General features: G+C 39.1%; 2 protein-coding genes across 3 annotated transcripts; one reads left to right on the top strand and one right to left on the bottom strand.

Annotated features, from left to right (window-relative positions):
- The first annotated feature begins 1,516 nt into the window (after nucleotides 1-1,516).
- CAPN10 (calpain 10) lies at nucleotides 1,517-13,272 on the top strand. Of its 2 annotated transcripts, XM_058812322.1 has the most exons (14): nucleotides 1,517-1,563; nucleotides 1,929-2,136; nucleotides 3,460-3,591; nucleotides 3,841-4,037; nucleotides 5,312-5,529; nucleotides 6,046-6,187; nucleotides 7,685-7,851; nucleotides 8,385-8,668; nucleotides 9,133-9,335; nucleotides 9,702-9,957; nucleotides 11,013-11,212; nucleotides 11,800-11,845; nucleotides 11,978-12,003; nucleotides 12,570-13,272. In XM_058812322.1, the coding sequence occupies exons 2-14, from the start codon at nucleotides 1,993-1,995 to the stop codon at nucleotides 12,631-12,633; spliced, it is 2,079 nt and encodes a 692-aa protein (XP_058668305.1). In that variant the 5' UTR covers nucleotides 1,517-1,563; nucleotides 1,929-1,992; the 3' UTR covers nucleotides 12,634-13,272. The 2 variants fall into 2 exon arrangements, with proteins under 2 accessions (XP_058668305.1, XP_058668304.1); XM_058812321.1 differs by having other exon boundaries at nucleotides 11,978-13,272.
- A 715-nt stretch (nucleotides 13,273-13,987) lies between these two features.
- Nucleotides 13,988-21,072, bottom strand: LOC131562414 (cytochrome P450 2J2-like). Its single transcript, XM_058812106.1, has 9 exons — nucleotides 20,850-21,072; nucleotides 19,676-19,838; nucleotides 19,019-19,168; nucleotides 17,450-17,610; nucleotides 16,413-16,586; nucleotides 16,038-16,179; nucleotides 15,188-15,375; nucleotides 14,925-15,066; nucleotides 13,988-14,200 (listed from the first exon to the last, which is right to left on the bottom strand). The coding sequence occupies exons 1-9, from the start codon at nucleotides 21,018-21,020 to the stop codon at nucleotides 14,022-14,024; spliced, it is 1,470 nt and encodes a 489-aa protein (XP_058668089.1). The 5' UTR covers nucleotides 21,021-21,072; the 3' UTR covers nucleotides 13,988-14,021.
- Between the last annotated feature and the right edge of the window lie 1,177 nt (nucleotides 21,073-22,249).

Genomic DNA, 22,249 nt, shown 5'->3' with positions numbered 1-22,249 from the left:
GTCACCTTTTATGACCAGGTAACCCGCCTAGTGGATGCAGGGAAGGCTGCAGATGTTGTTTACTTGGATTTCAGCAAGGCCTTTGACACTGTCTCCCACAGCATACTCCTAGACAAACTCACAGCCCGTGGCTTGGACAGGAGAACTCTTTGCTGGGTTCAGAACTGGCTGCATGGCTGGGCCCAGAGAGTGGTGGTGAATGGTGCTGCATCCAGCTGGGGACCAGCCATCAGTGGTGTCCCTCAGGGATCTGTGCTGGATCCAGTTCTGTTTAATATTTTTATTGATGACATGGGTGAGGGTTTAGAGTCCTTTATTAGCAAATTTGCAGATGACACTAAGCTGGGAACGTGTGTTGATCTGTTAGAGGGACGTAGGGCTTTGCAGAGGGACTTGGAACGGTTGGATGGATGGGCAGAATCTAATGGGATGAAGTTCAATAAGTCCAAGTGCCGAGTCCTGCACTTTGGCCACAATAACCCCCTGCAACGATATAGGCTGGGGATGGTGTGGCTGGACAGTGCTCAGGTGGAAAGGGACCTGGGGGTGCTGGTTGACAGTTGGCTGAACACGAGCCAGCAGTGTGCCCTGGGGCCAAGAAGGCCAATGGCATCCTGGCCAGTATCAGGAACGGTGTGGCCAGCAGGAGCAGGGAGGCCATTCTTCCCCTGTACTCAGCACTGGTGAGGCCTCACCTGGAGTATTGCGTCCAGTTCTGGGCCCCTCACTTTAGGAGGGACGTTGAGATGCTTGAGCGTGTCCAAAGGAGAGCAACGAGGCTGGTGAGGGGCTTGGAACACAAGCCGTATGAAGAACCACTGAGGGAGCTGGGGTTGTTCAGCGTGGAGAAAAGGAGACTCAGGGGTGACCTTATCACTCTCTTCAACTTCCTGAAGGGTGGCTGTGGTGAGCTGGGGGTCGGTCTCTTTCTCCAGGCAACAACCGACAGAACAAGAGGACACAGTCTCAAGCTGCGCCAAGGGAAATACAGGCTAGAATTAAGGAGGAAGTATTTTACAGAAAGAGTGGTCAAATACTGGAATCATCTACCCAGGGAGGTGGTAGAGTCGCCATCCCTCGAAGAGTTTAAAAAAAGACTGGATGTGGCACTTGGTGCCATGATCTAGTTGAGGTGTTAGAACATGGGTTGGACTTGATGATCTTAAAGGTCTCTTCCAACCTAGAATTTCTGTGATTCTGTGATAAACTATCAGAAAATGTGCTCTGTGCCATTATGTCAGGAAAGCACTCAATGAGGGCCAGCGATTTCTCTGTGTTTCTCTGTCACAATCTTCATGAAAATACTTTGGATTCATTTTCCTCAGGTGCCCACGTCCCGTGCCCCACACGAGCAGCTTCCCATTTCCCCCGGGCATTCCCGCACCCCGGGGACCCCTCAGCTCCCCTCAGCCGGAGGGCGGGGCCAATACCTCATGCGCGCGCAAGTACCGTCTGCTGATTGGTCGCCGGCGCCGTCCGTCATGGGCGGGCTGGGCGGGGCCGCGCGTGCCGGCGTTGCCGGGTAACGGCCGCTCCGGGCAATGGCGGCGGGACCGCCCGGCGGTGAGGGGGGACCGGGAGCGGGGGCGGCCGGGCCGGCACCTCTTGTGGGGACGGGGGGCTGGGGGGCACGAGGAGGCGTGGGCGGAGGGGCCCTGTTTGGGCTGGGTGTGAGGAAAGGGGTGGGGGGGTGAGCTTTGTGTGGAGGGTGTGCGCAGGGACCTAGGCGGGTGTAGGTCTCCTCATGAGGAGGCCCCCTTGTCTTCCAGCTGAGCGCTGTAGGGCGGCGTCAGGAGTTGGAAAGAGCAGCACCATGGTAGTTCCAGGTGCTCCGTGTTACAGCGAGAGGCTGTCCATCCCTAAATAAATCCGCCATGCCTGTTTGTTTCCCTGTTGCAATTCCCCGGTAACACTCGCTTCTGTTGCAGGTTGCTGCCGGGCCATTTAAAGTCGTAGGAATAGCCGGCAAAGCTGCTTAGGACTGTGTTGAAAATGCTGGGAGAGAAAAAGCAGTTAATGGTGGCAAGAGACCTTTACACAGACCCCACGTTCCCGGCCAGTGATACCTCCATATTCTTTAATTATTGTACCCCGCTGGCCCAATTCAGAGGCGAGATATCTTGGTTGAGACCTAAGGTGAGTTTTAAGGTATAAAAGGCTAATTTTAGCAGAATTGGGCTTTTAGGTAGTAAATGCAGGTTTGCGTTGAATGACTACTTCTGCTTATTTGTTTGGAAATACAGAAGTGATAAAACCAGCATATGTCAGCGTTAACAATACGTGAGTTACAGTTTTTAGTCTAGGTGCTTGTTTGTAGACTTGATTTAAATCCTCTTGTAGAGCTTTTAATTTTTATGGCAGTAAGAGAAATTCAGATATTTTATTAGAAATATGTTTCATTATGCAAATTATGTGCATATCAAGTTAGAATGCAGCATTTTGTCATTTCCAAACTTTCTGATATATTGCATAATGGTTTTGAAAATAAGTAGTTGTATTTTAGAATTTTTTAGAAGCCTATTGCTTTTTTTGTGGTTGCTTTCTTTGAAAACAGGAAAGAAAACTTTTGAAGCTTATAACTTGTCATGTGACTTGTATTGCTTTTAAACTTATAGCTGGGTTGCAGAGCAAGCTGTATTAGAGCTAAAAGCTTTAGAATGCATTTCTGCAGTACACCCATTTAAGGTGAAGTATTTATGATACTGCCTTTGTGTAGACGGGAAAAAATGGCTATAAAAATGTAATGGAGGAAAAAGGCTTGTTGTCTTGAGTTGTATTTCTTCCCCAGTGTCTGAGGCTGTCTGTAGGACAGTGACAGAGCTGTTGGTTATCGGGTGTAATTGGCAAACAAGTGATTTCATGGAGTTGAGTATGCAGCTTCCTGCTTTTGTTCTTAACACCTTGATTGCTGCTGGAGGCTGTTGAGTTAATTTCCATCTCTTGCAGTGTTTATATATAAGGAGAACCATTTCACAAACTCACTTTCAGATCAGATTAAGTGTTTGGGACTTTGCAGCTGAAATTCCCTCTTGTGCTACCAACTGATCTATTTTTCTGTGCCCTAGGAAGGGTTTTTCCCATGTTCTAATTTTGGGACTTTTGTAACTTGGGATGTGCCATTTAATGTGGATAACATCAGCCCTGTCATAGCAAGGAGCTAATGAATTATGTAGTCTTTCACTTCTTACTGCTTTTGCTAGGGCTGCACCTGATGGTTACAGTTGTGTGCTAAAATTCATGTGGGATCTGGTTTTACATTCATGAAGTACCTGCAAAATACCCCCACAAGCCATTTATTTGGTACTTCTTACTTAGGCTGTGTAGGAAAAGGAAATTTTCTAGAGGTAATAAATTCCCTTATTTTATGAGAGATCTCTGAAGCCCTCCCAGTCCCTGAAACTAAGAATTCCTTAGAATGTCATGCAGGATTTGGCTTTAACTCCTCTTCTTTAATTTCAGGACATTTGTTCCTCTCCTCGGTTATTTTCAAACAATCTGCAGGATGTGCAAGTAAAACAAGGAATTTTGGGAGACTGTTGGTTCCTGTGTGCCTGTGTAGCTTTGCAGAAGAGCAAATACTTACTGAACAAGGTATGGAGAAGTTTGATGTTAGAGAAGTTTTCTTTGCCTATTTGACATTTGTGTATTGTTCTGCAGTCCCAAGCTGCCATATGAATATTGCCTTCATTATGCTCACTTTCACTGCTTTTGTTATTCTATTTTTTCTGTGTTTGTTACAAATGGCTGATACAAATTCTGTATATTTTAAACTAGTTTTGTTTGCAGAAAATAAACTTCATTAATTTATTATTTGCCTTGATTTTGACTTTTGCCCTGCAGGTGATCCCTCCAGGCCAGCCCAGCTGGACAGATGAGTCCTACCAAGGCTGCTTCACGTGCCGGGTGTGGCAGTTTGGCCACTGGGTGGAAGTGACCATTGATGATCGCCTGCCTTGCCTTGGGGGCAAACTCTGCTTTTCCCAGTGTCAGACAGAGGATTTGTTTTGGCTTCCACTCCTGGAAAAAGCTTATGCAAAGTATATGAACGCTGCTATTGATGGAAATAGAACTACAATACTTGTATATTTCTTCTGCTTGCTTATTTTAACCAGCTGCTTTGGGTATAGATCTGGGCATTGTGACTGCTGGTGGTCCCATCCTGGCTTGTGCAGAAGTTGCCCTTTAAACTGTAGGTCTGTAAGGTGTGCTTCCAGTTGCATATGAAGTAAGATAGTCTTCGGGAGGTAATTCTGGTGAAAAGTAAGCTGCAATCAGTTTTCAGGATTCAAATGATCTTTGTTAAGTCTCTGTCCGTTAGTTATGTAATTTCTTAAAGGAAGATGTTTTACTAGGGAAGATGTTTTACTAGGGAAGATGAGAGCTCAATGAGAAGCAGAAAGCATGCAGATATTTTCATGGAAAGCAACATTGAGTGATTTTGTGCTAGTTGAGGCTCTGGTTGTGTGAGTTTCACTGCTCTTTTGTATAATTTGTTAGTTTACTGTTTTAGAAAGAAAATGCAGCTATTTAGTGGTTTATGGCACATCAGTAGAAAAGCTGTCCAGAAACACAAAGCAATTTGGAGACAAAATGCACTGGTAAGATAGACATCTGATGTCCCAAAGAATCTGAGCAGAAGATTTTGTGATTGCCAGCAGAGGGCAGAGGCAGACTTCAATTATGTAGTAACTCAGCTGTAGATTGAACAGAAGCTGTGAAGCATCAATGTCGTGTTAAAGCTTCTCTGTAGGTTTGAAATGTAATATTTGTTGTCTGCAGAGCTCTTATTGTTCAGTCTTATAATCTATTTTAGTCTTGACTTCTTTGGCTATGTTTTTGCATCTGCTCCATCAGGTGGGGCAGTCTCTTGGTTTGCTTAGGTTGTTGAGGGAAGTGCTGCTCTAGTTATTTATGCAGAGTGAATAAAAAATAATTGAAGAGGAAGAAATATTTCTATTTACAGACAATGCAGTTAGTATATCACAAAAGATAACGTAGAGCATGGATAATAAGGTACAAATCACTAGTACTAGACAACAGCAGTTTTTTGAGTAGAATAAAGAGAATGTAGGAAACTTCCCATCGAGCAGTGGAATATCCAATGGTTTACATATTCTTTAGATGTGTTCTATATAAATAAAGCAGTATGTGCTTTCTCTTGCCTACTTTGGGTTATGAGGTCAGGCACAGTCATGACTGTGATATAGAGTGGGGTGGCGAGTGTGTAGCAACTATGTTTCTTTTGTTCTGTGTGTACAAACTTTTTATGTTTTCTTTGTATTTTTCTAATTTTTTTGTTTAAATTTTTTAGAGTGCATGGATCTTATGAGCAGTTGTGGGCAGGACAGGTGGCAGATGCTTTGGTTGATCTGACTGGAGGAATTGCTGAAAGATGGACCCTGAAAGACCCTGGAAAAAATGTGGAGAAAGAGAAGACTGGCATGGTTTTGGAGAAAGCAGTGTTTAGAAGATTAATGAATCTGAAGGAACAGTGTGTAATAAGCTGTTCAGTCCTCAACTCCAGACAAGGTGATAGTAAATGTCTCTATTAACAGGCTTCAAAGCACAAGGCAGCCAGCAAATACAAATGCTGATTCTAGTACGTAGCCAGTTTCATGGTACAATTTGAAATATTGGATAAATGAAGATTTAAGGATGTTACTGAGTTCAGGATAGGGGCTGCTTTGGAGGAGTGCTTTTTATATTAGAAGCTAATATAGTCAATTGTCAAAAACAAATGCATCCCCCCCCCCAAATGCACTCCCTTGAAAAAGCATCTCAAAAACAACCTTGAAAACCTCAATTAATTTTAGCACAGTGAATTTGTAGGGACTTGAGATTAAGGAGCAAGTTAATACACTCTGCAATGTTACTTTATGCCTTTATAGTCACTAAAATGAACTGTTTGAGGTTTCTTTGTGCTGTTGTAATACAGACTTAAAACCAATTTCATTTTATCGCAAAATTGCCTTCTTTCACTAATGTTATTGTAAAATATGGAACAGATTCTTTTGTTTATTTTACAATTTTTTTTTTTCTATTCAGGTGCAAGTGAACTAGGAGAATTTCATGCCTTTATTGTGATAGACACATTGAATCTCTCTGAAGTGTCAGGCAAGGAAATCTTCCTGCTACGAATACGAAATCCTTGGGGGAGGCGGTGCTGGAAAGGGCCTTGGTGTGAGGGGTGAGCAGTTTTCTATTCATTTGGAAAACCATTTGTGTAAGTTCTGAAGCACAAAGCTTATCTATGTATTACATAGGCAAACAGTGCTAATAATCTCTGGCAGAGGAGAGAGGCTTCAGTGTGTGTGCAATTCTTTAGAGAGCTGGGAGTTCACACAGCTCATTGGTTCTGAAGCTAGTAAATTTAATCTCTTAGTTCTCGCAATATCAATTTTTTAATAACTTTTTTATTTATCAAATAATATCTTTTTATAGAGACAAACTTAAGGTGTTGACTAACTTTCTGTTTCTGATTTTTGTGCTTTTTTTGATGTTCTGCCATCTAAGTATCTTTGATCGTGTTTGTTTCTTGCAGTCATTCAGCTTTACTTGCCTTTTCTTATTTGTTCCTGGCTCAGCTGCAGAAAACAAGCAAAGGAGCAATTATAAAACTATTGCAGAAGGAAGGATGCTTATGCTTGTTGCTTGTGTTATCTCATTTCTGTAGATTGATATAATAGGAGAAGCTGGAACTGAGTCCATATAAAGTAGAAATAAAGAAGAGAACTGTTTTAAAGGACTTGCAGAAATAAGTGTAGCAGCTCAAACAGAAAAGTAACAAGAATGAAAGGGCAGACCCTACTGGCTTATTTCGGAAAATGTTAGCATGTTTTGACTATACAAAAGAACATGCAATTCTTGACAGAAGCAACAAGCATTCAGCATTAAAATATGTTAACAATATGGTGATGTTCAGGAACATTTTTGTAGAAATATTTTTCTTCCCTGAGTTAGACAGATAATTTAATTGCATTTATTGAGACTTCAGCTGATATTTTTTTTTCTTTTGAGAGTGTTTTGGTTATACAGTTGGTCTCTTGTTTCTTTGTGAAAGAGTAAGTTGCCACATAGTTGCAAGAGGATAGGGTTTCATTGGATGGCCTTAGAGCCCTGTTTTATTCAAGTGCAGAACTGTTCTTTTCTGCTAGTGAAAGAATAGAAAATGTTGAAACTACTAGCTTTTAATGAGACCTAAATAATGAGGGGTTTAAATTCTGGATTATTAAGACTTGGCAAACAGATTCATGGGGGTAGTCAGTTGCTTAATACAAATGGCAGTTTTTGTTGTAAAGCAATAAAACTTGTTCAGAACAATGACAGCACAGCTTGTTTTACTTTTTTTGCCTCTTTTTTAAACAACAGTTAAAAGCCTTTATTTTGCTCTCAGACTTCTTACTGTAGTGACTTGTAAACAAAGCACCTATGTTACCCAGAAGTCTGTCCTGCATCCAGTCTGGTATTAGGCTGTTTCTAAGTTTTCTTTGATAAGTTATGACTTGTGTTTCCTATGCTCCCTCTCACTGACCAGCAATGTGCAGAGAATTTTTCAATGCAATTATTTAACAATAAAATGAAGAAATCTCTTCTTGCTGTCCTGCTCCATAAGATATTTGGTAGAACATTATTCTTGAACTCTGCTGGGCAAAGAGCTGAATGTTAACTTCTGTATTATGTGCAGTGGTCAAGGATGGAACCAGCTAGATCCAGTAGTTGCTTCAGAACTCCTCTCACAGATCCAAGAAGGAGAATTCTGGGTTGATGAAGAAGAATTTTTCCGGGAATTTGATGAGATTACTGTGGGCTTTCCAGTCAATGAGGAAGGACAACTTCAGAGCCTCTATACAGGTGTGGTATGAGAAGACATCTTTCTCATGCAAATAACATTATGTGAAGGGGAAGAATTGATTTGAATTGCAAATGGGTACAACTAGACCATAATTTCTTTTTCTCAGTTTTCCCCTCTCCTGTAGATCCATTGGCCTTTTCTCTCTACTGAAAAACAGAAGGACAAAGAAGAATTAAAGATATTTAGAGAAATAATTGATATTTCTAGGAAATCTTGTTACTTGCTAGTTGATTGAAAGATTAGTGTCATCTCTCTAGAAGACTGTTATTTTAGACAGCCCTGTGATGTTTTGTTTTTAACGGTGTATACACTTGAGATTTCTAGTAACAGTGTCTTGTAAAAATTATGCCATTAGTCTTTCATTACCAACTGTGGCTTCTCAAAATCTTGGTCATGAATTTCTGCTTTGGGGAAGTGTCAGGCTATGACAGCATGTTTTCTTGGGCTGAGCAATCTCTGCCATATACCTGTTGTGTAAAATTAGGCAGCTCCCATGTCTGAAATCCTCACCATGATTTTCTTATTTTGTTAGAGAAAGTGCTGTATCACTCTCAGAATCTCTTTGGATCCTGGGTGAGAGGCCAGTCTGCAGGTGGCTGCCGCAACAACAGCAGCTTCCCTACCAACCCCAAGTTCTGGCTGAGGGTGTGTGAGTCCAGTGAGGTGTGCATTGCTCTGCTGCAGAAACACAGGAAATACAGCACTGACTGGGCTGGAAGGATTCAAAAGCCAACTCGCTTGGCAGAGGAAAATCCATCTTTGACTGAAGGCATACAGGGAAAGAATTACCAGGCTGTGGGATTGCATGTCTGGAAGGTAATACAAAAGGGACATTTTTCTCTTTGCAAATAGAAGTTTAAAAGCAATACTGAAACATTTGAGTAAAATAATTCATTTCCCATGCCAGTGATACGATTCAACTAGTCACAATTTTTCTGTCTCTGGTTTATGCTGGAATGGTTCTGTTTATCTCACAGTTACTGTCTGTACAAACTATTACTGGACTAGTACTTCTTATCACTAAGTACTTGGGACTGTTCCAAAGTAGTGCATGACATTTTGGGCTGATTGCTTGAAGCCATTCCTAAATTTACTCCTGAATATTAACTCTTCCTACTCCTCTTTGATGTTCAGGTCATCTGCTGATACTCTTGTCTTTGTTTAATTTGTAAATGTATGCATGTTTGAAAATGTTTTGAACAATATTTGATAATTTTTAGTTTTATTACAAACTAGTCATTTTTCCTAAACCACCACACATCATTATGCATCTGTTCTAGGTGGAGAAGAAACGATTTAACCTTCCAAAGACCCTCTCTGCTCCTCCAGTTGTAGGTACTGTCTGCCATTCCTACGACAGAGAAGTCCATGTGTGCTGTGACCTTTCACCTGGCTTTTACCTTGTTGTTCCCAGCACTTTTCTGAAAGATGCAGTGGGGAATTTCTTGCTTCGTGTATTTTCAACGGGAAGGATCTCTCTCAGGTAGGTTTAAAACAAAACAGAATGTTTCTTAAGTTTGTTGGCATAAATACAAGTGTAGCACGAAGTGGGAATGTTCAAAATATTTTGAAGAATTGTGCAGAGTGCTGTATAACAGCATTGTATTGTCTTTGAATTCATGCAAGTTTCCCAGCTCCTTGTTTTTGTTGTGAAGCTGCTACTACCTCTTGTTAAAATACTAACAAGAAGTAGCCAGATGAGTAGCATCTTGACTCTAAACTGCAGCTTCTTGCTGTATGCAGAGGCAAAATGTTGTGTTGGCAGCTGTTTAAAAGCTGGTCAGGTTTGTTTCTATTCTGTTAGTATGTGTTTTATACATTTTTGTTTATTTTCTCTCATGTTTAATAGTGAACTAAAGCCACCACCCATGGATGCTGCCCTCTGTGAAGAACTCCCAGCTGGTGAATGGGAGACAGTGCAGCTGCATGGATGCTGGAAGAATGGGCTGAATGCTGGAGGTAGCAGGAACTTCCCCTCCTTCCATACCAATCCCTGCTTTCCCCTGTCCGTTCCTGCCGGAGCAGGGAAAAGCAGTGTGAAAGTCACCCTCCGTCAGCACTGCCTGGATAGCAAGTGTTGTCCAATAGGTTTCCATATTTTCCAGGTAAGGATTCTGGTCAGTTTGATTGCTTGTTTGCCAAGGGTGAAGGTTAGCCTGGCAGCATAGGGCTCCTTGCAGTTTGCAAGGGTCTTGCTGCTTCTGGGAGAAATACAGGCTGACTCTCAAAGTGATGCCCATGAAAGATATGGAATAACTTAGGTAGTTACATTGCATAGTAACCAGATAATTGGTTCCACTGAATTCTTACAAGGTTCTAAATTAGTTTTAGCAATGATGAACTCTTTTGAGGATTTGCAAAGAATTCTTGGTGCCCTAGTGATTGAGGACCAAACCTTTTGGTAATTTATGATAAAAACTTAACTTTCTTTGTGTCTAATAATTAAACGTTTATAGGCAAATTATATTGGATCTAAAGAACTATGATATCTTGAGCAGGTGATCAGAAACAAAACAAGATTTGAGTTGATATGTATAGATACAGATTCAGCATGTGTGTACCAGTGTTCAACTGCATAAGTGTAACCAAAGAAGCTGCTGCTTAAGTAACTATTTTGCAGAGAAAGGTAGCTTTATTTTTAGAAAACATGCTTCAAAAAAAGGTGTTGCTTAAGTGAAAAGTCTGGAGTTGGGCACCAGAAGTAATATAAAACTTCAAATGCACAATATGTGAAGAAAGATTGGTGTTTTTTATATTCCTATAGAAGACTGAGATGAAGTCTAATATGACATTTTAGTACTGGAAAGACTACTAGATATAGGAAGGGCACAGTCTGGTCAGCAGATCCCTGAGGCAGAAAACAAGTGCTTTAGGCTACAGCAGGGAAGAGTGAGGTTTGAAAACAGAGAAAGCTCTACAGCTATGCGAGTAGTGGGTTCTATACATTTGTCTACAAACAAGCTAGGAATGATTCATCTGTTCTTAGTACTGCCATCTGGGTGTTCTAGAAGCTTTTCCATTCCTCTTCTCTCTAGCTCTGTACAGTAGAGTGAGTATTTGGAATAGAGATGGACCATATCACACTGTGGTGTCCTAGGAATGAAACACTGTGAGACTGAAACAGATGAAACAGTAGGCATGTTTGCATTCTTTTTTGCAGGTGCCTAACAGCAGCTGGAAACCACAAACTACTTCTTTTGTACATTTGGAGCCACTGGTGAGCTGTGTTCCTCACTGCTATTCCCAAGAAGTCAGCCGACTCTGCAGGCTTCCTGCAGGAAGTTATGTCATTATACCTTCTACGTACTTGCCCAATACAGAAGGCAATTTTACAGTGGTCATAGCAACCAAAATAGACAGGTAAAATTATGTTGCCTATTATTTGCTTTTCTAGTCTTTTTAGTGCTTGTATTACAGGATGCATGGAAATGACTGCAGTAATGTGTTCTCTCAATGGAAACTTTTTGTGAAGTCTTTGTATTTCTGTAGTTTGCCTGCACTGCTTACCACTTTGATTATGTTGGAAGAATGACTAAAAAAGGCAGTATTTGTTAAATCTTCTTGCATCACTTGTTGAATATCAGATGTCTCTTGCTGGAGGAGATGACACTTAAGTAATTGATTACCAGCTGCATCATCAATGTTAGGATTTATGCTGAAAGTTCCAAATGCCTTTTAAAATTCTGGGTTGCTGTTGAGAAAATGCGATGAGTAGCCAGACTTATTCCAGTTCTAACTATGATGTGAATAACAACAGCTGTGAAGCAGAATTGAAAATTCCATAAGAGTGCAGTAAGACTCAACAGAATTGGAGAAAGATTTGCTAAGGGAAAGGATGTGGAATGAAGCCTGTTATAGCTTCTCTTTTTGAAGTGGGATAAATACTTGATATTTGCAAGATTCCCAATGCTTTGTGCAGAAATAAGTGTGGTTTGGGTTTTCAACAGGAAGCGCATTCACAGCCAGGAGACACTTGGACAGGTGTTACAAGAGGTAAGTGATATATTTTGATGGATATATTTTGATGTATTCATTCTTGGTGTCACCACAGATCTGCTTTAATTCCTTCTTGACAAAAAAACCCTGATGAAACAGATTTTCTCTCTATTGCACATTTTCTTATAGGTTTCCTTTACAACTGTGATGAAAAGGTAGTGTGGAATTCTGACACTGTCATTTCAAGAAATGTTGGGAAGCCAAGGAATGCCTCATCTCTTGCTCATCTCAGTTTTAAATGAAGTAACAAGAAGATGCTCTTAGCCCAGCTGTTTTTCACTGGTACCAACTGTCAGACCTGTAACAACTTCTTAGTAAAAAAAATACCTCTTTTAATCATGAACACTGAATATTTGGTTTTCTCACATTTTTAGAAGGAGCATTGAACAGCAAATTATCACGTGCCTCAGTTCTTCAAAAATAAAAGTGAAGAATATGCACATGTTTTAACCCAAGCTACAGTTTTGGAAGAAAACCATAAAACTTATGTGTAAGGCCAGGTTGGATGGAGCCATGATCACCCTGCTCTCATGGAATGTGTCCCTGCCCATGGCAGGGGAATTGGAACAAGATGATCTTTAAAGTCCCATCCAGCTATAACCATTCTGTGATTGTAAAATAATATTTTATTGGGAGAAAAAAAAAATTAACCTGACAGAATAACTTCATGTGACCAAAGGGGTGGGTGAACATAGAGGAAAAACTGGAGTATTTTTTTCAGGAAGGATATACCTCAAGAACTGTCAAAATACACTGGAGTAGAAAAAGTCCAAGCTTGTATCTGACACTGCCAGTCTTGCTGCTGAGCACTTTACCTTGGGCCCTCTATGGAACCAAGCAGATGATGGGTTCAAAGGAAAGATTTTGTTGGTGAGTTTTTCTTTAATGAATGCCAGAAATAAAAAAGACAAGACTTGAAAACTTTTGAACTATCCTATCAGACTGCTTTTGTAAATATGTAAGAATGTGTTTTATGGAAGAGCTGCCCTTGCTGCAAGAAATGTGCGGTTTAAGGGTTTTTTCTTAATTTATGTTTGAAAGTGTTTCTTATTCAAGCAGGATTTTTAAATGTTATATTTTCCTCAGTAAAAATAAAGTAACATTAAAAGTTTTAAAATGGCTTTTATTTTAAAAGTTAAATACTTCAATTTTGTCACGTATGCATTGGTTCTGTGGTAGCAAACATTACCATGTGTTAGAACCCTGGGATTTCACTTAGTGGAAGGGAATAATGGGAGATACTTGCAAGAAGAATCAAGTCTTCCATTAGTCCCAGAAATATGTAGTATTCTGCTTTTGCTTTTAACTACATCCTGCCATAATTTCTGCTAGCTCCTGTTGAACTTTGAAAATTGAAAGGATTTAGGATGCTTTCGGCTGAATTTTAAATGGTCAAAACCTTCCACATGTGTTGGTGTGGAAAAAGAGCAAAAGAAAACACTGAGTAATAAATCTCTACTATACCTACTAAAACAACTGTTGACATCTTTGTTTATTTTCTTAATTTCTTGAAAAGCTGTTCCTTTATCTTCAAATAGGAAATTATTGGATCATACAACAGTGTTTCTAAACAGAAGGAAAAGTTTGTGAAAGTGCATGGACCCGAGTTGTGGTGAAATAGAAATTGGATACTGAGAAAGTAAAAAAAGATGTAAGGATTTCTAAATGGGCTGTGGTTATGAGAGGCCCCATACTATAATCATTTTTGTGTGTGTGAAGTTTATGCTATACTTTATAATGCTGTGTGGGAGAGTGAAAGACAAAGGAATTAACTCTAAATGTGTGTATATTCTATTGCCTCCTGCAAGAAGATCTAAGAAAAGACCTGTGAACTCAGAAGACTAACAGCTTACTGAAGAAAATTTTATTAAAGCTTCCTTACTGAACAGTTGTCCCATTTTAAGAGTGTGATACCTGACAGAGCACACATGCAGGAAACTACTTGACACAGGCCACTTCTCTAGCATCCTACAGCTAATTCATTGCTACTGTGATTGTGAAAATACATTTTTTTTTTTGGAAATATTGTGTGTTTATGTATGCCTAAGACTCAATTATGTGAGTTTGGCAAGTAGACTTACTTTGATTTCAGAAAGTTCAGTAGATGAGAATTGAGATAGTGAAGCATGTTTTTAACGGGTTGAAGTCTCTCAGCATTTTAGTGTGTTACAGACTAGCGTGGAATAGCACAGAGTTTATATGGGTGTGGCTGCAGTATTGCACCCAAAATGTACTCCAGATTGATTTCCTTCACCCCCTCAGGGAGCTGGAATGTAAATGCCCGAAGGAGATTGGTAAAGAAGATGAACAGTTCAACTCGTGCCATCCGTTCCCCCAAACATACACGATGTCCTGCAGAGGAAAACCAAGAGAGTCAGTTGAGTAAAGTTAAATTCTGTAAAAGAACTTTGCACAAAATTCTACCAAGTTCCATAAATTCTGTTAATGTAAGATAATTATTTCATTCTGTAAAGACAGAAGATGCTTTAGGATGAGGGTGGGGAAACATTTAACTGAGAAATTCTGCACCTCTGTCAAGTGTTTGATTTGGTGTTTTGATTGGGTTGTTTAGTCTTTTTTCACCCCTGGAGCATGCAATTCTCCTTTTCCATTGTTGATTCTTTTTGTGAGAGCCATGAATTCCTTCTTAGCTAAGCCAGATTTTAAAAAGATTCATATACTTCAGAGTCTTATTTTGATTGTTGAGAAGGGAGGGCTGGAGCATTGTGGTATGCAGTTCTGAAGCCAAGGAGAAGGATATAATCAGGATTTCTTTAACAGAAATTCAGAAGGGTGTGTTGGGGCCCTGTAGCCCTAACACTGGATGGATATGCCAAGGAAAAAGCATTGTGTCTCCCAGCCACACTTATCCTCTGTTTGAATATATGAAAAATACAAAATGCATAATATTTGTGGCTCTTACAGCAAAAGACCTGACTTTAAGTCTTTCAAATCGGTCAAATAGTCAATCTAGTCAAATACCTTTTTATACATGTACATTTTAGAACTTAGAAATAGTATTTTTACTCTTACTGCAAAACAGAGCAAGCAGGAATATTCAAGGTCAGGGTGTTACCTGCTGAGAAAGGTAAGAATGCCTCTTTGTTCACAAAGTTGCCACCCAAGTCTAGGAAATGATCTGGGTTGAACTTCCAAGGGGTTGCCCAGTGCTCAGTGTCATAGACCACAGAGTGCAGATTTGGCAACACAAGCGTGCCCTGCAAGAAGCAGCAGAGATCTCATTTTCCATAGATTTTCCTTTTCTCTATGTCATATAAATGCTAAATATTAACAGCTCAAAGACGTAAGAAACAGGGTGGGTATCCTTATCGTCTGTACCTTTTTAATGTGAAAACCCAGCAGAGTTGTGTTCCTCAGGCACTGTCGAGGGACCCCGACGGAGGTGACGTTGCTGTAGCGCAGAGCCTCATGGATCACAGCGTTTGTGTAGGGCAGCTGCTTACGGTCCTCATAGCTGATGACATGGGAGGGTTCCAGAACAGCCTCTATCTCTCTTTGAACCTTTTCTGGAGACAAATGATAATACTTTCATTTCCCCCTCTGCACCCCCCCCACCCACACTTCCTCCCTTTATTTCCAGTAGATTTTTGTGTGAGAATGTCCTGTCCAAAGGAAATAAAAAAAAGAAATTATGTTGCTATGAAATGATTTGGCATGTGGTTTGACTGCTGTGTAGGTTTCAGTTGATCAAAAAGTGCTTCTCCCTGAATCCTCATTTAAGACACCTACTTGGTGATGAGGATAGTACAATTTTGTGTTTCAAAAAATGGATTAAAATTTTAAATGACAGGTATAATTTCCATTGTTTATAAATATGTATCAGATTGGATATCTTTTAAAAACTTTTCTACTTTGAAGTTTGGGAGAAGACTAGGTTGCATATGAAATGTCTTTAATTTGTTATTCTGTCTTGCCAACCCATTCTAGAGAGGTAAAACTGTGGCCACTACTAATTTCTGCTAGTGTTGCTGGTGAACCAGATGGGGAAGCACCTGTTTGTTTCATTTATTGACCTTCCATTTTCTGGATCCTAGTTGCTGATGTACCACCATTCATGTGCATAGCTAAGGGTTTTTTTGATGCCTTACAAGTTATTGATCTATATTATTACATAATTATGTTCATTGTGATGTTGAATGCAGCTCTCTCTGATGGTGCTTTTGCTCACCTTGTATATCTGGGTATTGTACCATATAGAGCAGTGCCCAGAGAAGGGTGGTGCTTGTTGTTTCTGTCCCTCCTAGCAAAAGATCAACCACGGTCTGAACCATATTTTCTTTATTGAATGTAGAAGTAGGGTCATTCTTGGTCTGTAGGGCATATTCACAAGAAGACTATGAAATAGATAATTTCAGATATTTCACCAGTCACATAGAAACTGTCATTGTTTGATGATAACAGTGAGCAGCCCATCAAATCAAACATCTTCAGTGCTGCACAAATAGAGTGTGCATATAAAAATCCTTTGGCAGTTATTGGAACAGCAAGTGTTTGTAGTAGGCATTGAAGCCAAGGAAGGGAGAGTGTGATAAAAGATACTTACTTTTGTTATTTGAGCCAGGTAGAAGTCAATGAGATCCTGTGGATCACCTGTGTTCTGTCTTTCATGGGCCTGAACCTCCTCCATGACTAATCTGTGCATGAAGTCATTGTATGCAAACACCTCCTGATGAGGCCCTGGGAGATGGTGCATGAGCCATGGGAAAGCATCATACAGCTGTGGTGTTAAACAGAAAGCAGAGAGTGTCAGATCCCACTTCTGATTTCCTGATAATTGTGAAGTCACCACATCATGTGGGCAACCAAACTGGGATGAGAGGCAACAGACACAAGTAAGAGAGATTAAATACTGGGAACGTGATTATATTTTACTTTTTGGATCAACACCTAATAATGTAACAGGGGTTCTGAAAATGGGTGAGTAATTGAGTGTTGAATCTGACTTGCAAACAGATTTTTCTCAGCCTCTTATTTTTTTACTGTAATTTTTTTAGGCATCCCTTTATGAAGAACCATAAAAGATGGTCTTTTAGAATGCCAGTGTGCCAAAATCTGCACAAGTTAAGCAATAGCTAGGGTTTCAAGAACTTAATATTCTTCTTGGTGTGATGAAGTTGTAACCTGTATTTTATAGGAAGCTCAGAATAACTCAGATTTTGATGGTAATATGAATTATGAATTGAAGCAAGATGTCCTTTCAAAAAAGCATCCATTTGAAGACTTAGTTCTTATTAACTGCCTTTCTGGATTTGCAAGACTAAATGAAATTTTAGAAGCTGCTTTCATTTAAGAACTAAGAATCTTAAATACACAGTGTTCTGCAAATGATTGCTCATTGCAAATCTGTGAAAAGCAATGATGATCTAGAATTTTAATTTTAGGATGTGATTTACAGACATAAAGAAGAATTGGAAGCCAATAATTACATATACAAAGTATGTATTTATTTATTACTTCACTGTGGCTTGTGGAACTATGGTATACTTGGAAACAAAAATGTTTGTGAATAATTGACTTTTAATTTCTTTTGACTTGTCAAGTGCAAATGTATCTTAAGGAACAAGAAAAGTAGGCTCTTACCCTGCCCCAGATAGTACCTTGAAAGTAGATCACAGAATAAATAGCTTTGATGAGTTTGCTGAAAGACTCATCCTCACTGGAGAAGCAATGACCGAAAACAACAGCACAAATGATATTTGCAATTGCATGGACGATGGAAGTGTGGGGGTCAAAAGGTTTACCTGTGAATATGGGAGGTGCTGTGAGGACTTCTCAATAGAGTACAGCAAGAAAAATGAGGAAGACTTTCTTTTTTTAATGGTAAAAACAACAAGGCATCAGACTATTTTTAGAAGAAATTCTGGTATGTGAAGCCTAGTTTAGTATATATTAACTGCATGAATTGTAAGTACACAGAATCTTAATTTTCAATCTGCTCTTTACTCTTGTAAAATACAGTTTTAATCAGTTTTGAGCAGACAAACATAAAAGCTCCCCTTCTTTGACTTGTGATCTGGATTGTGTGGAAACACAAGCAATTAATTAGAGCATCTGCCTTCAAATATGGAGGTAGATATTTAAGTTTTGCAGTTAAAAACCAAACAAACAATTCTCACCATTCCCCCCAACCCCCCCCCCCCCCAAAAAAAAAAACAAACCCAGAAAAAAAAATAGCGTTTTCATTTCTTAGTTCTGTTGGAATGACTTATCTCTTCTTGGTTTTCAAGTATCAGCTTAACAATCCAACCATAGATGTATTTTTTTTCCACAGACTGAAAAAGCAAAGCTCATATAATAGGGTGGAATACATCTCCCATTGAAAAGGATTAAATCCAGAAAAAAAAAATTAAGTACACATTTCAATGGCAGGGACAACCTTTGAAGTATACTTCTATGGAAAATACATCCCTGACTTCAGTCTAGTGCTCATGGTTATTCTTGGAAAGAGCAAACACATTTATTGAGTTTAAAATTGAGACAGGGTCGCATGGTAGGTAAAGCTTTGGGCTGTACAGGGACTTGAGGTAGATGATTTTTTTCATCTCCTACATTTTACAGATGTATGAATGTTGCTCTCAGAAGAGAGATGGGCCTGGTCCAAGGAGATTTGGAAAGAGACCTCAGGCAACCTCTCTGTGTTTTCCCATGGAACAAGATGTGGGTGAGGGATTTGGCTGCTCAGAATATTTATATTTAATTGCTTTATTTTGGCAGCTTGCTAAAATTCTATTGGTTTCTATTTCATCCAAACCTTGAAAAGAAAATTTTTTTGGATAACTGAATGATACATTCCTTGTTTTGGAGTCCTTTCTCTGCCAAATCCTGAAAGCCTGCTGTCCTAGAATGACTTCCAGCAGGTCATACATTGTGTATTTTAAGGAGGGTTTTTCTATACTCCTTGAGTGTAAGAATCATTACCAGCTGTGTTGATAATAAACATTTTTTGAACTCTCCTTATTGAAAAAGAAACAATTTTATATTGCCCACTGTGCAGACAAAACATTTTTTACAAAGAATGCAGTTAAGAAGCCAGTGAAATTTCTACTAATAGTGACAATGTCTGTAGTACTTGTAAAAATATACTGTGAAACTTTTAGCAGCCCTAATCTTTCAGGAAAACTCTAAGTGTTGTTCTTCCAGTGAATTTACCTTCTGTATTTGTGAAGATATCCACAAGGTGACAGGCCTCTCTTTGAATTTGATGCTCCAAATTGTTCTTACCAAGTGCCAGACTTCTTATAATTGTCATGCCAAAGCGTCTCTGCTGCTTCCAGGTGTGGCCATTTGTCAGGAAAATACCTGAAAAACACACAAAAATTTAGTTCATTGCTGGGAGGGAAAATCCTTTCACAGCAAATTTTGATTTAGAGAAGGTTGTATTTCACTAACAAGATACAATGATTTTAGATTTCAGAAGCTGAGTTTTGGTCTCTGAGGATTTTATGCCACCCAGCTGCTCCTAAATGCATCCCTGTACACTGAGTGGGTTTTGGTGAGGACTGAACAGCTTTGTCTATAGATATCTTCTACATGAGCAGTCTCCCGGTTTAGAAGTTATACAATTGAAGGACAACTTCTCCAGGCAAGTATTCCTTTTCATCTATTGGGAAGGAAAAAGACTGAGTAATGTGATTTATAAGACAATAAATTTTTGTTTTTTCCTTAATATGCTAAGCACTGCATGAAACACTTTTGCAGTGAGAGCCCAGTTATGCCCTGGTACAGCAGTAGCTGATGTGTGTGCCCAAGAAAGCATCTTCCTTCTTTACACCTTGTTCTATCTCATTCTTGTGTAATGCATTGTACCTTTCTCGCCCATCATATCCCTGTAGAAAGGGGTGAGAGGTCTTCCAGAAACTTCTTCTGAGTGGGTGACAATGCCATCTTTTACTGCTTTGTATCCATTCAGCACAACCAGAGGTGTCTTTCCCATCCACAGTGTGTAGATGTTTCCGTAGATGTTGGTTAACTGAAGTGTTGATAACAGGAAATTTGTGACTATAAACCAGGGAAAGCATGCACTAAAATATAAATTTATTTAAGAGTTTTCTGTAGTTGTGACTAAACCCATTTGTTGGCATCAAATTGAATTGCAGGTTTTAGAAAAAAAATTATTTCTGTTATTAAGGTGCTTTGGGAACAGAAGATAATTGCTCTTTATGGAATAGATGCTAAGGGCATCTCTCAGAAGAACACCTCTCTAATTTCACAGAAAGAAAACCAGCAGGTCACTTTGTTAGCTCTGAATCAAAGAACAAACTATTACAGGCAAAATCCCAGAGCTTTTCTCTTTATTTTATTAATGAACCAAAATGATGGTATTTTCTTGTCTCTAGCTTACAAAGAAAGAAATGTTCTTGCTTTCTTTTCTGTAGCTGTTCCTAGCTTCTAGGATTTTTATTTTCCTCTGTTGTTCCTCACATCATGCTTATATTTTTCCTTGTAATAATGGGAAGCAAATTCCTTTTTAAAAATAATTTTGATTGATGTGATTGGTTGTGTTGTAGACAGCAATCAGATTTTTCTGTTTTGGTTTAGCAGTAACCTGTTTACAGCAGATAAGAAATCTTTTTGCTGAAAAAGCAACAGAAAAAAGTGTCTGTTGAGGGTACAGGTTTGGTCTTCTAATGGAGAAGTTCCAGTGGCACTGGTGTCAGGAAAGGAGAGCTCTGCTAGAGGTGGCTTACAGGGCTGGATATTAACACAGAAACAGAATGAAACTGCCAATGAAATACCATTCTATGACAGTGTTTGTGAGAATGTAACCAAAAGAGAGAGAAAGTAGCAAGGACTAAATCAATGGTGATGTTTAATACCCAGAAATATTTTTAATACTGCAGGGTCCTCAGAGTCTTTGAAACTGGCTGATAATCAAGCTTGAGGTTTAAAAAAAATATCATTTTAAGCCATTCCTATGCAATGCACAATTTAAGTTAAAATAGATTCAGACTGATTTGCAAGCACAGAGATAAATAAATACCTTACTGAGAGTTTCTCGGCGGAGTTTGAAGTCCAGCAGCCACAAATTTCCGATGATGGGGAGGGGAACTGGTCCTGGAGGAAGCTGGGTACGCATCCATTGCAGCTTGAGGAACTGCAAAATCAGGAGACACACTACTAGAGCTATAAAAATTTCAGTAATCCCCAACATTTTATCAAAATTTTTGCTTCTCACTGATTTTGGCTTTTTTGGTCTTTTTTTTTTTTTTGAATGATTTCTTCTGAAAATTTGAATTTGTGGATATGTTTCTTTTACTGAATCCAAACACTTCCTAAGGATATGCCTCCTGTAGCCATCTCTCTCTGTAATCTACAGTTTTCCCAAGCTGAAGTCCCTAGAAAACCAAACTATGTGGTGCTTTGTGGTTAGCCAAGCCACACCCACGTTTTTTTTATGATCTGCAATTGTGACCTGTCTCTTTTTCACTTAGAATTTTATTTCTTTCTCAGTCTTGATAGTGGGTCAAAGTGCCAATTATTGAATAGTTATTCAAGGTTTTCAAGAGTTTTGCATAATAGTAACACCTGTGGCAGTTTCATGTAGTTAAACACTGAAATGCATTACTTATTGTCATTCTGAAATACTACAGTTATTGTGTGGTTACTTTACAGAAGAAGAAACATCTACACAATATCTGAGGTCTCTGAGGTGTAAAAGAATGAGTTCATGCAGCATAAAGCTCAATTATTGTCTTTAATAAGAAAAATAAAAGGCAATTTAATAATTTGAAGAGTATCTTCTTTTCACCTTTTATCATATCCTAGGTTGATATTATGTGAACACTAGTTAGAGATTATTTTTCTATCCATCAGATTTTCAAAATTTTTAATTTTATACTGTTTTAAAATTTTCTGCTTCAAATTTTGCAGATGAAACCATGCACGTGTTCTATTAAATCTACAGAAAAGAACAAAGAAATGGAAGAAACAGGAAAAACTTTTAATCCTTACTGATTTGTGGATCCCATAAGTTTACCAGAGAGATTTGTACTAGTGTGTAGCAAACTTTAACTTGAGACTTACTTTTCATACTTACTGATATATTACAGAGTATTTTTCAACACTTTGTTCAAGAACCTAACTAATGTTATCTTCAAGACTAAATAAGAGATTAAGGAAAGCCATACAACTGTACAAGTTGTCTATTTCAATGTTTTATCATAATTTCTCTGAGCGGGAAAAAAAATTCTTGCTGAATTTTTAGTCTGCACTTTTCAGCTCAAAACATTTCTACAAAATCAAGGTTATTGATTGGAATCAATGTATGTTATGATCCTGAAATATAAAGGTTTAATGCTATCCATGGGCTTCTTAAGAACTGAATTAAGCTTCAAGAAACTGAGAGTTACAGGCATGGACACTCACTTCAGTTAGTTTTCT

The sequence above is a fragment of the Ammospiza caudacuta genome, chromosome 11, assembly GCF_027887145.1.
Source record: "Ammospiza caudacuta isolate bAmmCau1 chromosome 11, bAmmCau1.pri, whole genome shotgun sequence".
NCBI classification, from domain to species: Eukaryota; Metazoa; Chordata; class Aves; order Passeriformes; family Passerellidae; genus Ammospiza; species Ammospiza caudacuta.
Note: the sequence above shows the minus strand (reverse complement) of the source record. Positions and strands in the feature narration are given on the sequence as shown.

What these genes read in the sequence shown, in the direction of transcription:
- CAPN10 (XM_058812322.1), top strand. Translation starts at nt 1,993, where the DNA reads ATGCTGGGAGAGAAAAAGCAGTTAATGGTGGCAAGAGACCTTTACACA. An exon ending in ACTTCAGAGCCTCTATACAG is followed by an intron (nt 7,852 to 8,384) that starts GTGTGGTATGAG and finishes TTATTTTGTTAG; the next exon opens with AGAAAGTGCTGTATCACTCT. An exon ending in TAGGTTTCCATATTTTCCAG is followed by an intron (nt 9,958 to 11,012) that starts GTAAGGATTCTG and finishes TCTTTTTTGCAG; the next exon opens with GTGCCTAACAGCAGCTGGAA.
- LOC131562414 (XM_058812106.1), bottom strand. Translation starts at nt 21,020, where the DNA reads ATGTTGGGGATTACTGAAATTTTTATAGCTCTAGTAGTGTGTCTCCTG. An exon ending in TATCTTCACAAATACAGAAG is followed by an intron (nt 17,611 to 19,018) that starts GTAAATTCACTG and finishes CCATATTCACAG; the next exon opens with GTAAACCTTTTGACCCCCAC. An exon ending in ACCTGGCTCAAATAACAAAA is followed by an intron (nt 16,180 to 16,412) that starts GTAAGTATCTTT and finishes TATGCCCTACAG; the next exon opens with ACCAAGAATGACCCTACTTC.